The sequence below is a fragment of the Cavia porcellus genome, unplaced genomic scaffold (genome assembly GCF_034190915.1).
Source record: "Cavia porcellus strain 051 isolate PalLab524CR breed Dunkin Hartley unplaced genomic scaffold, mCavPor4.1 scaffold_27, whole genome shotgun sequence".
Taxonomy (NCBI): domain Eukaryota; kingdom Metazoa; phylum Chordata; class Mammalia; order Rodentia; family Caviidae; genus Cavia; species Cavia porcellus.
In genome coordinates, this window is record NW_026947510.1 from 31,381,371 (window position 1) to 31,397,512 (window position 16,142).

The following is a 16,142-nucleotide window of genomic DNA, read 5'->3' on the forward strand; positions in this document are numbered from 1 at the left end:
CTGATTTTGGAATGATTTCTGTATATAGAAATACCATTGCATCCATAGCATGAATCCTACATGGTCATGATTTATAATATTCTTGATGATTTGATGTATTTCAGAATCAGAACTTATATCTACAGCATATATAAAGTTAATGAAATTAGACAACCCAAGATTCAACATCTTAATCCCAAATTGTACATCTGAGATGAACATACACTTTTAAGATAAAGTAATGCAAACAACTACTACTTATGTGAAAAGCTATTCAAAATCATTTCTCATTTGAGAAATCCAAATTGAAACAACACTGAGATTGCATCTCACTCTAGAAATAATATCTACCATTGTGGGATCAGCCAATAACATTTACTGGTGGAAATATGGGGGAAAAGAAACCCTCCTGTACTGTAAGTTGAATTGTAGAGTGGTAGGACCACAGTGGAAATCAGCCTGGAGACTCCATAAAAAATATAATTAGGGGTTCCATTTGACTCAGACGTGTTCTGGGTATCTTTGCAAAAGAATTAAAACTTCGTACCACAGAGCTTTATGTGCACCCAAGTGCATAGCAGCACAATTTTTAATAATTAAATCTTAGAAGCAAGTCATATGCCCATTAACTAATTGATGGATATAAAACATGTATTTTATTTTATATGATGCAGTATTACTCTGCCATAAATCAAAATAAGCTTGAGACTTTTATAGGTAATGAGACCTTACTAATAAATGACATAAATCAGACTCACCAATGTGAACACTATGTTGTCACCCTAGTATGAGAAGCTCATAGAGTAAGATCCAAAATGAACAATAATTATTTTAAATTGGATGGAAATTTTTGAATGAAAACAGTGATGATGGAGAGTGGATAGGTTGGAAGAGAAAAGGAAAGAGACATACATAAATAAAAATAGCTAGGAAAGTTATAGTGTTAGCTGCTCCTCATTCACAGAAAATAAAATTTTGTGCTAATATTTGGACAATTATTCATGCCTATATCTTGTAACCAGAGTAACTTTATGAAGATAACAATATGAAATACATTAAATATTTTTAATTGATTAGCTTGATTTGAAAGGTTTTTATTTTTATTTCTATAATTTTTCTCTTTAAAATGAAAAAAAATTAAAGTGAAAGAGAAATCCCATAATTGTAACTTTCTGTGATATTAAGAACTTGGGGAGATACGGGAGCATTGGTAAAGAAGATGAATAACGTATGTTATATTATGAAAGTATACTACTGAAGGAGGTGGTATCCGAAACTTGAAAATGAAAGTTTTTTTAAGAAAAAAAAAGAAGTATCAAGCTTTTAAAGCAGATTATGCAAAATGAATTCTGAGAATTAGTCATGTAATTGAACGTGTTAGATATTTAGTGACTTAATGCTTTAAAAATAGATAAGTGTTGAACATACTTGAAAGAAAGAATTGGTTGGGGATAGCACCATGGACAGCTGAGTTCAGGAACCTTTTGGTTTGCAAAGAACCTTCACTATATCCTTTATCATACATCAGAGCTATAAACACATTTTGTGGCTCTATTTTGGATTTGTTTCTTAAAACAATAAAGAAAGCAATATATGTATTATTAGTAGTGAAATTAATGTGATTCCTGATATATAATAAATTGGTATTTCTTAGACATTTACTCAATTGTTTTATAAAAATACATGTAACAGATAAGACAAATTAAATCATTAGAGAATAAATATCCTGATTTAGTGTAAGCAGTAACTATGTTTTCTGTTTAGATCAGCTATGGTCCATTTGACCACAGTCTCAAAGACAGTGTCCAGCTCCAGTCTATTTACCAGTTTCCTATGAACACTGCGGCTCTCTATCAGGGCCTCATTCAACTCATGCTGCATTTTGGCTGGGTCTGGGTTGGCTTTGTGGTTCCTGATGACATCAGGGGGGATAAGTTTCTCCAGGACATGACACAAGAGATGAACAACAATGGACTGTGTATTGCATTTGCAGAAAGGATTCCAGAGTTTCCTGCTGATGATACAATTAACATGCAGCACTTTTTTGAAAGATACACAACGACTAGGGTCAGTGTTGCTTTTGGTGACACATACTCTCTTCTAAGATATGTATATCACATTTATTGCAGTAGTCTTTTTGGTAATATCTTGGTTACAACTCTTGATTGGGATATAACTACAATTCCCTTTCAACAAGGTCCAAGTTACACATATTTTGGAGGGGGATTATCCTTTTCTTTCCACATAGAAGAAATCCCTGGTTTTAAAACTTTCCTTAGAAGTGTTCAACCTACAAAATACCCTCATGATGTCTTTATCCAGCATGTGTGGTCTATATTATTTGAATGTCTATATATGAATCAAAATGGAATCATGACATTTACTGATTGTAAAGAAAATGGTACCCTGGAAACTCGGCCTCTGCATGTTTGGGATATGAATACTTCACCGCAGAGTTACAATGTTTATGCTGCTGTGAATGTCATTGCCTGGGCTCTTCATGATTTACTCTCAATCAGAACAGAAGAAGAACCACCTGACAATGTTACCTATGTAAACTCTCATCCATGGCAGGTAACCAAAATTCATTCTTCCACATACCGTGGACATTGTGCTGTACGTTGTTCTTTTACTTTCCTCATTCATTGTTTGTCTTTTAAAAGAATTCTCCTTATATTAGAAATAAAAGTTACTAAACTGTGAAGCATGGGTGAATTCATGTTGCTAGCTTTCCTCATCCTCTTTATATTAAGTCCATTTCTCTCCTTCTGTAATGGTTTCCTAAGGCATTAAAATATTATTCCATTTTGGTCTTCAAGCCCCAAATGCTAGATTTTATAAAGAATAAGAAAGCCTTGTTCTCAAATTACTTCTGTATTATTTTCAGGAATGTCTCTCCTTGAACTCTGGCAATTAACAGAAGTGTAAGCATTAAAGTTTATGGAAGAACACTCAAGCATTGTTCCTTTGTTATACACATTCTTTATAAGTTCAATAGTCCATGCCTTAGGCTTTAATAGCTTTAAAAATTTAGGTCACGTCCCAAACTATTCTGTTTCATATTACTGAGCAATGGGGAAAACATTGTATTTTACCTATTGGCAAAAGTTCAATAGTGTTGATTTCCTTATTGACAATTAAATTGTTTGTCCTTAGACTTTACTGAATTGTTTTATAAAACTACATGTAACAGTAAAGTGTTCTTCTTGTGAACACTGAGAACTATGTGCACAACAGGCAAACATGGGAAGGTAGAAACTGTTTTAAATTTAATAATCTTCTTTATAAATTACAGGTTATCCTTATTGGTGCATGAAAATGGGACAGCATAGGTATAGTCATCAGGGTTTTTTTTTTTAATTTGGCACTTTACACAAGATTTCGATGATTATATAACCTGTAATTCATTTACTTATGAAATACAGAACACTTTTAAGTGTGTTCATTTTTTGTATAGATCTTTTGCACAGTTTTATATTTTTGGCTACCTGTTTTATTTACCAAAGTTTCACCTGTGTTTACATGTATACTTTCAGTTATTTTCAGTGAAAATATATTCTCCTCTGTGCACAAACTTCTCATTTTCTTTTATGGCTAAGAAAAATACTTAATTTCAGAACAATTTATCTTATTTTTTCGTTTTATTCTTTCTGCCCTATGAGAGGTCTTTTTACTTCACAGTATTAAAGATTACTGTTTAGAACCTTTATTCTAAATATTTTATTGGTTTCTATTTCAACTCTATAAAATGATAGCTCAGAAATATTTTGTGTGTGTGTGTTAAAAGTAAAAGTAAAGTGAACTTATACTGGTAACAAATTAATTTTCCTCAGTGTGGAAAACCAGTTAGCCAATCAAAATTCATGGAATAAAAAACTTTTTTATCCACTCTTTTGTATTATCACATTTATTTTTTTTAATTTTATTTAAGGAGAAAAAAGAAAAAAAACAGAAAAAAGGTACAAGTGATACAGAATTTCAGAAAAAGTAAACAGTAGGAAATCACTACTTAATTACATATTGTCATCTTAGAAATAGTCATTGAAGTTACAAAATTAAAGCATATAGAGGGGACTTTCAAAGAGAGAGACTGCAAACAGTTTTGTTCAATGTTCCAACAAAACTCAGTAATATGGTTATCTATCTTATACACTTAAATATATATGCAGTTATATCTTTTAGAGAACTTCCTTTTGTACAATGACAATTACACATTTTGCGTTTTATTACTCCCACAGTTCTTACTACTTTTTTTTTTTTTGGAAGAAAGTAAAACCAAATGTGACACACTAGGACAGAGTCAGTCAAATCAAAAAATTTGAAATTTCTCTGTATAATTCTTCTCTCTTTATTTTGCTCCAGTGCTTGGCAGTTTTTAATGAATTACCAGAACTACAGGAGATTATGCATTTTTCATTTCAATTAAATTAGTACTATTTTTATATCACATATTATAATTTTATAATGCATGTAATACAGATTTTATATTTTACTTGACTTAAAGTAATTATTTCTAATTTATTTTAAGTATTTATATGTAATTATCATTTTAAATTGAAATAAACTGTTAATTTTTTCTTGCTTTTCCAACTTTTTTGCGGATGCCTGAAGCTTTTCTCTCAGCATCATCAAAAAAGATACGATTGCATGTCTAGTCTTATAGTTCTACAGTATTCTTTTTAACTTGTTATTCTCCTAAAGCTTTCTTCGAAGAATTGAAGAGACCATAGCTGGAACACAGACTTGGTTTGCAATTTTAACAACAAAAATTCAGGATTTTGTGCTTTTGATAACTTTTGTTTCTGTTCATAATATTTACTAAGTGGGGAAAGCTGTTTATATACCAAATCTTCAAGTAATTCTAAATATAGTATGATGGCCGTGACATTTTAATACTGTTTCAACTTTGAACAAAATAAGTTGCCTTAATTTCAAGATGCTAAACCATGCTTAATTATAGTGTATGACGTTTATTTTCTTAGATTTTATTTGCTTGCATGTCATTGAGAAAGATTGGTTTGTACTTTTCACTTCTTTCCAGTGTCACTGAGATTTGGTTGACAAAATTTTTCATATTCCATGCCAACAACATGTGTATCTATCAAATAGCTATATTAAGTGCTTGAGAGCTCATGGCCTTCATTCTTCTCATATTTTCCTTGCAAACTAACTAGTAGATGTTTTCTGAAATCCCAGCAATTTTATTTAAATCACAAATATCCTCAGACATTGATTTGACATAAAGTTTGCAAATAGCCATTTCAAGAGAGTGATTAATTTTCCTTGAGGCTCTTTGGTTGTTGACCTGTAACCTGTCTCAGGGAGAAGCATCTGTATTTCCTCATGATAGCACTCTATTGTATCCAGTGTTCTTGGTTTAGTTATGCTTAAAGCCCAAAGAGTTTTAAGGTGCTACTACAATGCCCTGAACCTTCCAAGTTTTATTAATAGTGTTTATTAAATTAAATAACTGCAAGAAATAGTATAATTATTGTTTAAATTATTTAGAATGCTTCCTACAGTGAGTTTTCTGACCATATCTGAAATTCAGTTTTTTTCCAACCTAGGGTGCTTTGAGATCATAATTCCTGTGAATGTTGAGTGTCTACTGCATTTGTAGAAAATGTGAAATAATTACCAAAATTAAGTTAAATAGCATGTCTATAACTTGGTGTAGTTATCAGTGTGTGTGCATGTCTTCCTTTTTAGCAGATTTCAAAGATAAAAGATTTTAAAAATTATACACACCAGGCTCTATATTAGGTCTCCAGTAAAAGCTGTTTTATAATTGCAAATTTCTTCTCTTTGACCAGCATGTCCACATTTCTAACCTTACTCAATCCCTGAAAGCCTAATATGTATTACCTATTTTTCTGAGTTCATAAATTATGCAACAAATCACAGAATTTTCTTTTTTCTTGAGAATGAGTAATTTTCCTTTTAAAATACATGGACTTTTAAAATTTGTACTCATTTACTAAGTGATATTTAAAATAGCTTCCAAATTTTAGCTCTTGGACATAATGCTGACCCTATAAAATATATTTGTGAGCTTTCTGTTCAGTTCAATATTTTGGAAAACTTTTTCATAAAATTGTGTGGAACTCACTTATTAAGCAAATCTCTTCTGGGATCTTCTTTATTTGGAGACTTTTGATTATTGCTTCTATTGCTTCATCTTTTATTGATCTATTCATATTTTCTGCTTTTGATGACTCAATCTTGATAAATTGATGAGTCTAGTAATTCATTGCTTACAGATTATCTAATCTGTATAGAGCTGTTTGTAGAAGTCTTTTTAAATCACTAGTTCATGCTGTATTAGATTTTATACTTGTTTCTTGTAATTTTAACTTTTTATCAATACATAATTGCAACACATTGATAATTACTTTCATTGTAGGGAGTATGTATGTGTATATACATCCTAACTGCTTTCACTTTTTTGTTCGCTTTCAAGTTTTGTTTTTAAATTTTAGTAAATTTTATTTCTTTTGTTTTCTGTATAAAAATTTATCATTTAAAGTCATCTCACTTTCATTTATATTTTAATTGTCTATATTGCACACATGATATATTTCTGATCTTATATGTATTTCTTTTTTCTAACTGCATAATTAGATTATTGCTTTTCTTAGCTCCTAGAATTATAACATTGTATGGCGATTTTCTCTTATTGTCAATGTATCTGTTATTGTAATTTTTAAAGGAAATGTTATTGTTTATCTTGTAACATGATATCTTAGTATCAAGATAGACTTTTCTATTATTGTCATGTGATGAACATGTTAAATCTCATATGTTTGTTTAATTTCCATTTTTCAATTTAGTGTTTATTTCTACTTTACTAATATATGGTTAGAAATGTTATTTCAGTTTTATTAAGCTAGTTAAGGTTTATTTTCTGACCTAAGAAACATTAAGCATATATATATATATATATATATATATTTCTGTATTAAGTTTGACTGATAATCCAATAAAATTAATTTATTGGAATACAAATAGGAAAAGAATACTATTGAAATAATGTCTTATTCTTGCTTTCATGCTTTACTTCCTAAAGTCTAATAACTAATTTTCAATTTTAGCTCCATCCCTTCTTGGAAAAATCCCAACTTGAAAGAAGTAACAGTAAACAGAAAATTTCCAGTGAGAAACTTTCAACAACCAGCCTTGACATCTTTAATTACCAGTCCTTGCTAAATGGTACTAAAGCTCAAGTGAAAGTTGGAGAGTTCATCTTTCAACCACACAAGGCTCCACATTTATCCTTCAATGATAAACTGATGATGTGGGGTGAACACCATAATGAGGTAAAACCTCCATAACTACACACTATGTTGATTGTCCTAGGAATAATATTTATAAAAGTATAAAATTTATGTAAGGTTTTGAATTCCATGATATTGACGTCACCTTATTTGGTTCTTTGCTGTAATGTTTGAACACCTGATCTGAATCAAATATTAATTTTCATTAATGGAGCACATTGCCTGTATTTATCATAATTGAATAGTTGCCTAGATGATTAGTAAAATGAGCTCAGGCCATATTTAAGCTCAGAAAAATAACAGTTTATGTCATCGGTACTAATGAGAATAACTGACTTATGGGATAGATATAAGATGAATATTTAGCGATATACACCATCAAATTGCATACATTGTTTACCATGGATACTAATGAATATAGGTACATTAACTGCTTGTAACACTGTTTATCACATTTATTCCTCAAAAATGTTAAGCACAATTTTATTAACCCTTGGCTAAGATGTCACATCATGCAAAAGTTCTGCTGAAACACCTTACCCATCTGCTGCTGCTGAATCTTGTTTATGAAGTGGATTTCCTTTGTTCTGCCTCTTGTACAGGCTCCATCTGCTATTTGCAACCCAAGTTGCCAAATTGGTTTCAGAAAAACTGCTGTGAAAGGAAAATCATCCTGTTGCTTTGATTGCATTCCCTGTCCTGGTGGGGAGGTTGCAAATAAAACAGGTAAATGATTCTGAAATTTCTTTTTAATGTGAGATAAAAGAATATTGCTCTGTTATGCCTCAGGATATACTTACCTAGCTAGATTCCAATTTCTAATTTGCTGATTTCAATTTATTTAATATATATGTATTTATTTTTTTTGTATATATTGTTACTCATTCTGACTTGGAATTCCTGGGATCAACTCATCTATCTTCCTGAGCTTTCTGTTTAGCTGGGAACACAGGTGTGCATCATCATGTGTGGCTCACTTCTGGTTTCAGCCTATCTTTATTGAATTCAAGTTCTTATGACCTGTAAATTTTACCAGATGCTTTATTTCTACTGTAGCTGTAAGTGACATTTACTAAGGCCTTCTTAAATAGTGAAATCGGTGACGTGTGATATAAAAACAGTACCTTGTTATGAAAAAAATACTACTTCAAGAATTATAAACATAATCAAGATTTACTACTTAAATTTTGAACTTAAGAGAGATTACACAACATCCCAAGATCCTATAATAAGAGACAATTGACATAAAACCCAGTTCAATATCACAACAGTATTTCTCTTAAGAACATCATATTATACACAGGTACATCATTACTCTTCTAGTAACCTAAGATCAGGATTTTTGAGATTATTTTTCCAGTCCAACTAAATATCTTCTTAAGATTATTCACAGCCAAACTTAAGTCACTATATACCCCAATATTTAGTAATCTCAAAAGGACTGTGAGAAAGCTCTTTTTTTAACACTTTCTCTGTATCTGAGTGGTACTCTCAGTTGTCACTTCTCAAATAAACGGTTTCTCAGTATTTGTTGAGCATCAGCAGAGCACATGAACATGTCATATCTGTAAGTCAGTGAACTATTTAATATTGAAGTAACTAATATTGTAGTGTTGCCAACACAAATTATCCTTGCTTCTTGTTTTAATTCCAAAACAATTCTATGTTCACAATGAAAATGTGTATTAAATTAATAATTATTTTGGGATGTTAATTGGTGTCTTCTGTGTAGAGAATCATGTCACCTGGGGGTAATGATAATCTTACTTTTTCCTTTTCTATCCTTAATTATTTCATTTCTCCTTCTTTTTTTATTTGTTCTGACTAATATTTCCTGAACTACGTTGCTTAGGAATGGTAACTTTGGGCATTTGTGCTTTGTTCCTGACGTTAGATTGAAAGCTTCAAGTTTTTATCCATTTAGTATGATGTTGGCTGTTGGTTTATTTTAGATGGCTCTCATCAGATTGAGATAAAGATAATATATTTCAATTTTATGTAGATTTTTTTATCATGATTAAACATTAGGCTTTGTAAAAGGTCATTTTTTTCATCTGTTGAAATGATTATGTGATTTTTGTCTTTAGCTATGTTGACATGGTATTTGTTAATTTATGTGTGTTGAATCCTCGCTGCATTCCTCAATTTGAGACCATACTTGTCTCATACGTGTCAAACAGCACTTTTAAACATCGTATTATCTCCCTTATGTTAGAAATGGAAAGATTAATAAGTAAGAATTATAATGTACAGAATACATGGTGAAATGAGAATAAATTGTACCAAAACAAAAAAGAACTAGAATGGATGAAAGGGAAACCACATGATATCCTGCATATGGAATGGAAAGGATGATAAACTCAAGTGAAGCAATACCTATTTTAGTTTAAGCAGCTAGATATATGATTATGTATTTCTGGTGTTTAGGGAGGAGGGAAAGCTTTGGCAGGAACACTCTAGTTTCGAAAACGTTGTTTAGAGCACAGTAGGAATTGGGTATTTGCTAGAGATAAAATGTAGTGGTCAAGGATATTGTTGCTTGTCATTAACTTCCAATAATCGTTGATATGATTATTTGAACACTGACCAAATTTTATATTAATAATCTGTGAATGACTTCACTCCTTGCATCTTTACTGAACTCAGAGTTTCTGTGTGTTTTTTGTTTTTTGTTTTTTGTTTTTTTTTTTTTAAATTTTGGAAGCGTCACTAAATATATGCTTACTATTAGCACAGCTTTCCAGTTGTTGGGACAAGATGCACAAGATCCAGAACTAAGAGGAATGTAGGCTTAATTTTCATGATGTCAGAGATTCAGTCCATGGTTGGTTGCATCCAAGGCAGAAACATGGGTGTAGATTGGTGTGGGTAGAGATGAACTGCTCACATCATTACTGCTGAAAAACAGAACATCAGGGATGAGAACACCTTAGAAACTTAGTTTTTAAAAAGTGGATTCGTTGCCATGGAAATCACATGACCTAATGGTTCTAAGCTCTTTGAGTCTGGTTTCTTCCAGATATTTGGAGAGGTTTGGAGGAGTGATTTAATGAAGCTCTAGGATGTTGTAAGCAAGCCTGATAGGTGAGTTGTAAGCATAGCAATAGGTGAGTTCTCGTTAGAGTTTGGAACAGAATGTTGAAAAGAATATACATGCTAATACCAGGCTCATAAGAATTCACATACAAAGTCCACTGGAAAATAGACTAGAGGCCATACATGTGACAGTGTGGCTAATTATTTGAATATATTCTTCCCACCCTTTGAGATTTTTCACAAACATAAGTTTTAAAGTATAAACCAATGGACTGGACTGGGGAATGTCAAGATAGGAACACATCCATACTGTCACATGGAACTGCTGACCAATGTAGAGAGTTTTACAATGAAAATGACAAGTAAAAACAGAACCACTTTGGAAAATGTGAAAGTTTTCTCCAAAATGAACCATGGGTAAAGTTGAAGTAATGGGATATTTATTGTGAAAGAAAATAGTAGATCCATATATATCAATTAGCATTAATATCAAAGAAGTGCATTAAGGTCTAGATATAAAAACGTAAAATGTGGAACAAATGGAAGACAACATATGGTAAACATTGAAAGATATAAGTGTAGGCCATGTTTCCTGAACAGAAATCTAAAACAGAAAATACTCACAAATGGAATTCCATCACATTAAAAAGATTCTGTGTTGCAAGTTAACAATCCGTAATACTCAAAGTCATTTTACAGAATCTGAAATTTAAATTTATCATCTGATTTTCAGCTAGAAGACTAATACAAATATATACAAGAACTATAAAAAGTATCGTATCCAATGAATTGCCCAAACCAAAACTGTGCCAATCACCTGAGTCAACACATTTCAAAAATTGCAAATGTCAATGAATTTTACAAAATATTATCATTTTTAGTGATTATGGCAATTAAAAAAACCTCTCAGATTCAATTTTTAGAGTCGGAATGACCATGAATAAATCCAAAACAGTGAATGCTTATGGGAGTGTAGACAATGTGCAACAACTCTGCATTGTTGGTGAGAATGTAAACCAGGGCAGGCACCGTGGAGATTGCCATAGAGATTTTTCAATAAACTAGATTAAACGATTACAATTTACTCAAGTATTCTTATCTTGAGTATATTGTCAAAAAAATTAGAGTCCTACAATGATACACTAATGTTTATGTTTCTACCAGCTCAATTTACAAAGTATAAGATCTGGGAACACTTAGATGCCAACTAATAGATGTGTGTACAAAGAAAGTATGATGTATATACACAATTTAGTATTACACAATCATAAAGAATTAAATTATGTTATTTGCACAAAAATAGATGAAATATTATAATGCTAAGTGAAACAAGTGAGACACAGAAAGTTATGTATTGCATGGTTTCTGTTACAAGAGAAATATATTTTAAATAAAATAAAACAAAGAAGTAGGATACACAAACATAAAATTCTTCATTTGGAAAAGAGTACAATAGGAAGGAGAGTGAGTAGTGAGAGGGGGAAATGATGAAAAAACTTTACATGTGCCATTTCCTAAAATGAATACAACTGTTATACATTGCAAATATGCTTTGATTAAAAAATAATGAATCTTAGTACTTTGCACTGCAATAGGAAGCATGATGACTTGAAGTATCTCAGGATTCAGCAAAACTCAATCCACAGCTTGCTAAAGAATCCAAAAGTGCCAAATTATCCTCTGTGAAGAGAACCACTGGGCCTCGAGTGCAAGAAAGGAAGCATATAAAATTGGTCTCCTAACATCCTTTCACTACACTCTTTCAACCTTGCCTATGAATTTAGAGGCCCGTGAAGCCACAGTTCGAGGGGGCCTTCCTACTCCTGCAGCTGACAGAAATATCATTACAGGTTTCATACAAGTGATGAAATCAGGAGTTGCCAGGGAAATTACTCTCAAAGAACAGCCTGTGGAGTCAGGTATTGTGTCCCTGACACATGGTTAAATGAAGCTATAGGAATGAATTTAACATAGTAGTAGAAGTCATAGCAATTTGAAGAGGCCAAGAATATGGATCAGCTGATGAGGAAAGACATTGGGAATGTGCGGTAAGAGCTCAAAAGACAATTATAGATACATATTTTGCTTGTCGCCAGTTTTGAGCATTTTTGAGCTTTCAGTGATCACCAAAATCTTGTCCCAACACTCTTGCTACAGGTTTGTAGCCCTGTGGTGGGTCATCAGGGAGGAATCCTTTCCCCAAATCAATCACTATGGAGGTAATATCTCATCACCATGTTACTTGGATACCAGGCGTGAGTCAGGGTACTTACCATTTGCTCTGATGGGTTTCCAGTATTTTTTGCCCTCATTCTTTCTAGCTACCTATTTTTTCCCTAGAGAAAGTAGAATGTTTACCCTGTATGCTTGTATATGGGGAATACTTACCTTTATTTATTTTTAAATTGTCTATGCTTTACAGCGAGAGTTTGTCTTGATTCTAGGAGGAGAATAGAAAACTTAAGCAATCCTGAAATTTGGGAGAACAAGATTAGTACAATTTTTGTATCTGGGATTGTTACATTATGGAAGGTAGAGTTAGGTTGTTCTTGTTCTTCTTCTTCTTTTTTTTTTTTTTTGAAGATTAAATATAGTTAACAGAGATGAGTTTGAGTGTGAAGTTGACAAGGATATGAAAGAGCCAGTTAATGTACATTGTCACCTGCTCAGGATGAGAGCCACCTAGATTAATAAACTGCACTTTCCAGTGTCCCTCAGTGAGTTATGGTATTATATCTTGTCCATTGACATCTTCCACATTACTACTGTTCCTCTGCTTTCCTTAACTGCAATGATGAAGTGAAAAAATCTGATTTGTGCTGCACTTCTAGCATAATATTTTGTCATGAAGTCAGTCAATCATGGACTGAAACCTCTAAAAATATGGAGAAAAGTAAACTTTTCTTCCTTTAACTTTCATATATCATGTATTTGATCATAATGATTGGAAAAATTGAACTATACAGATGTGTTAAAACGGATATAGAAGAAATCCAATAATGCAGGTAATGCTCAACCTTAGATGTGTTGGATAAGGGCCACAATGAAGTCATTTTTCTTAATGATCAATTGATACACATCAGTTCTTTGCAATGTTTATGAACAATATGTAAATAAATATAAAAATCTATACAATTATGAAAATGTGGCAGAATACACACAGTGAAATTTGTGACACTTTCTCTAATTAATAGCATTTCCTATACCAGGCATGGTGGTGCATACTGTAATCCTGCCACTTGAGAGTCTGAGGCAGGAGGATTACTGTGAGTTCAAAGCCAGTCTGGACTACAAAGTGACTTCCTGTCCAGTATGAACTACTAGGGAAATCCTGTCTCAAAATGACAAAACCACAACAAGAGCAAAACTTTCTATAGAATTCTTTCACAATAAAAGATGTCAAAGCTCAAAGACATAATTTAACTTGTCCTGCGTTTCCTTTTAAATGTATTAAAAGTATTTACTTCTATATATCTACTTGTTTCATGAAATTATTTGAAAAATAAGAATGTTTGATCAATGAAATTACAATAAATACATGAAGAGATAAGTGTCCAATGATTTTGCTTTTGAACAGATTTTTAATTAACATTTCAGTGAAGATTAAAATGAAAGATTAGTACATTTTCTCATAAGGAAATAAATTGTCAAAGAAAATTTATGTTTTTCATTGTTACATTTTAATAGTCCTGTAATACTATTCACATTAACTTTCTAAACATTAAAAATATTTCTTTTCATGGACTCCCACAATTAAAACCTTGATTATTGGTAACAAATATCTTTACTGAATTTTGTACTTTTTATTTTACATCAGTTGCCAAATTCTTCATTCTGGACTTCTTTAATTGTTCTAACAATGTTACTTTTGGTTTTTCATGTGGATTCAAATATAGATTTAGACATATCATCTAATCAAGAAATTCATTTTTTTAATCATCTTGCAATGAAATAATTCTGTTTCTGTAACTTGTTTTTTTCCCTTAAAATTTAAACACCTTTCAAGTTACACTGTTTTTACACATACAATCAAAAGTGTCCTGATGTAACACAATAATTTTATTCCCTTTCAGATATGCATCAATGTGTCAAGTGTCCAGAAAATCAGTATCCAAATATGGAGAGATATCAGTGTCTCCCCAAAGTTATGACATTTTTGTCCTATGACGACACTCTGGGAACAGCTTTGGCCTCTACAGCCATTTGTTTATCTGTCCTCACTGCTCTGATTTTAGGACTTTTTATCCAATACCGAAATGCACCCATCGTGAGAGCAAACAACAGGAACCTCAGCTACGTTCTCCTCATTTCCTTAATCCTCTGCTTCTTTTGCTCCCTGATGTTTATTGGTCGGCCCAGTCCAGTTACTTGCATACTGAGACAAACATTCTTTGGAGTTGTATTTTCTATAGCTGTGTCTGCTATTTTAACCAAGACTTTCATTGTGCTTGTGGCCTTCAAATCAATCAAACCAGGAAGCTCAATACAAATGTGGATGGTGACCCGAATTTCAAATGCTATAGTCTACATTTGCTCACTCATTCAAGGGTGCATCTGCACAGTGTGGCTGGCAACCTCTCCTCCCTTTCCAGACACTGACACACAGTCAGAGTTTGGCCAAATCATACTTCACTGTAATGAGGGGTCAACTGTTGCCTTCTACTGTGTTCTAGGTTATTTAGGATTCCTGGCATTTCTGAGCTTGGTTCTTGCTTTTTTGGGCAGGAGACTACCAGACAAATTCAATGAGGCCAAAATGATCACATTTAGCATGCTGGTTTTCTGTAGTGTGTGGATTTCTTTTATACCTTCCTACTTGAGCACTAAAGGAAAAACCATAGTGGCCTTGGAAATTTTTGCAATCCTGTCTTCCAGTGCTGGATTACTAGGTTGTATATTTCTCCCTAAGTGTTACTTGATTCTTGTGAGACCTGAGAACAATTCAAGGAAAAAACTACATGAACCATTTACTTAGGAACCATTAGAAAAGGAATTATAATAAATAAATGAATAGCATGGAAGTGAAATAAATGAACAGCATGGAAGTAAAGAGTCTAAAGTGTGGCATTTCAGAAATTTTCTTTAATGTATGTCCCTGTCATGGTGAGTAGGTTCTAGTTACACTAAATAACAATTTTTAAAAGCTTTTAAATTACTACTAAGATGATAAATGTTACAGAGAGAGAGAGAGAGAGAGAGAGAGAGAGAGAGAGAGAGAGAGAGACACTTTCCGGCCTACTTGAGATATGAGAAAGAATTATGAAATACGTTTTGAACCAAAGCAATGGACACTTATGGTTGGAATTACCACCATGTAATAGCTATCTTTGTTCCTGTTATGATATTCAGAAATAAAATGGAGGCCATAATCCTTTTCACTCATGAGACATTTTCTCATGAGTGAAAAAAAAAACAATAAATGAAATAATTTTGTAAAATAAATTATATATTAGGAGAAAATAACTGATAAGGAGAAAAGATGAAAACAGAAAAATAGGATTATAATTTGTTAGAATCCTGGAAATGAATCTTTAAATAATCAAGGAAGGCCTCAGTGAGGAGTCAACTATCACAGACTGCAGAGCTCTGCAGCGGATAGCGAAATCTCTATTCCAATGGAGCCTCAATTGTGTCACCAGAGCTTCAAGTGTGAGCTGGACCCACTGTCCTTCCACTGCTTTGTTTTGTTTCAGTGCATATCAGAGAGAGTGACAAGAACTTGAAAATCTAACCTTCACAGACTCAAGAAATTTACCTTAACTAATCCTGTAAATTCCAAATTATTTTAAATGTAATGACTTGTTCAATGAGTTACTAAACATTTTTGGACTAAGTATCATGCCCAGTGAATAC

The 16,142-nt window shown here is 32.3% G+C and overlaps 1 protein-coding gene across 2 annotated transcripts in view; it reads left to right on the top strand.

Moving 5' to 3' along the window:
* The window catches only part of LOC100724935 (vomeronasal type-2 receptor 26-like), a 28,462-nt gene extending 12,705 nt beyond the window's left edge, over positions 1 to 15,757 (top strand). For both annotated transcript variants that reach the window (XM_063238129.1, XM_003470564.2), the window contains 4 exons: positions 1,744 to 2,553; positions 7,071 to 7,295; positions 7,856 to 7,979; positions 14,363 to 15,757. In XM_063238129.1, coding sequence (XP_063094199.1) covers positions 1,744 to 2,553; positions 7,071 to 7,295; positions 7,856 to 7,979; positions 14,363 to 15,264 — 2,061 coding nt within the window. In that variant the 3' untranslated portion in view covers positions 15,265 to 15,757. The remainder of the gene's footprint in view (positions 1 to 1,743; positions 2,554 to 7,070; positions 7,296 to 7,855; positions 7,980 to 14,362) is intronic.
* Positions 15,758 to 16,142: the final 385 nt, after the last annotated feature.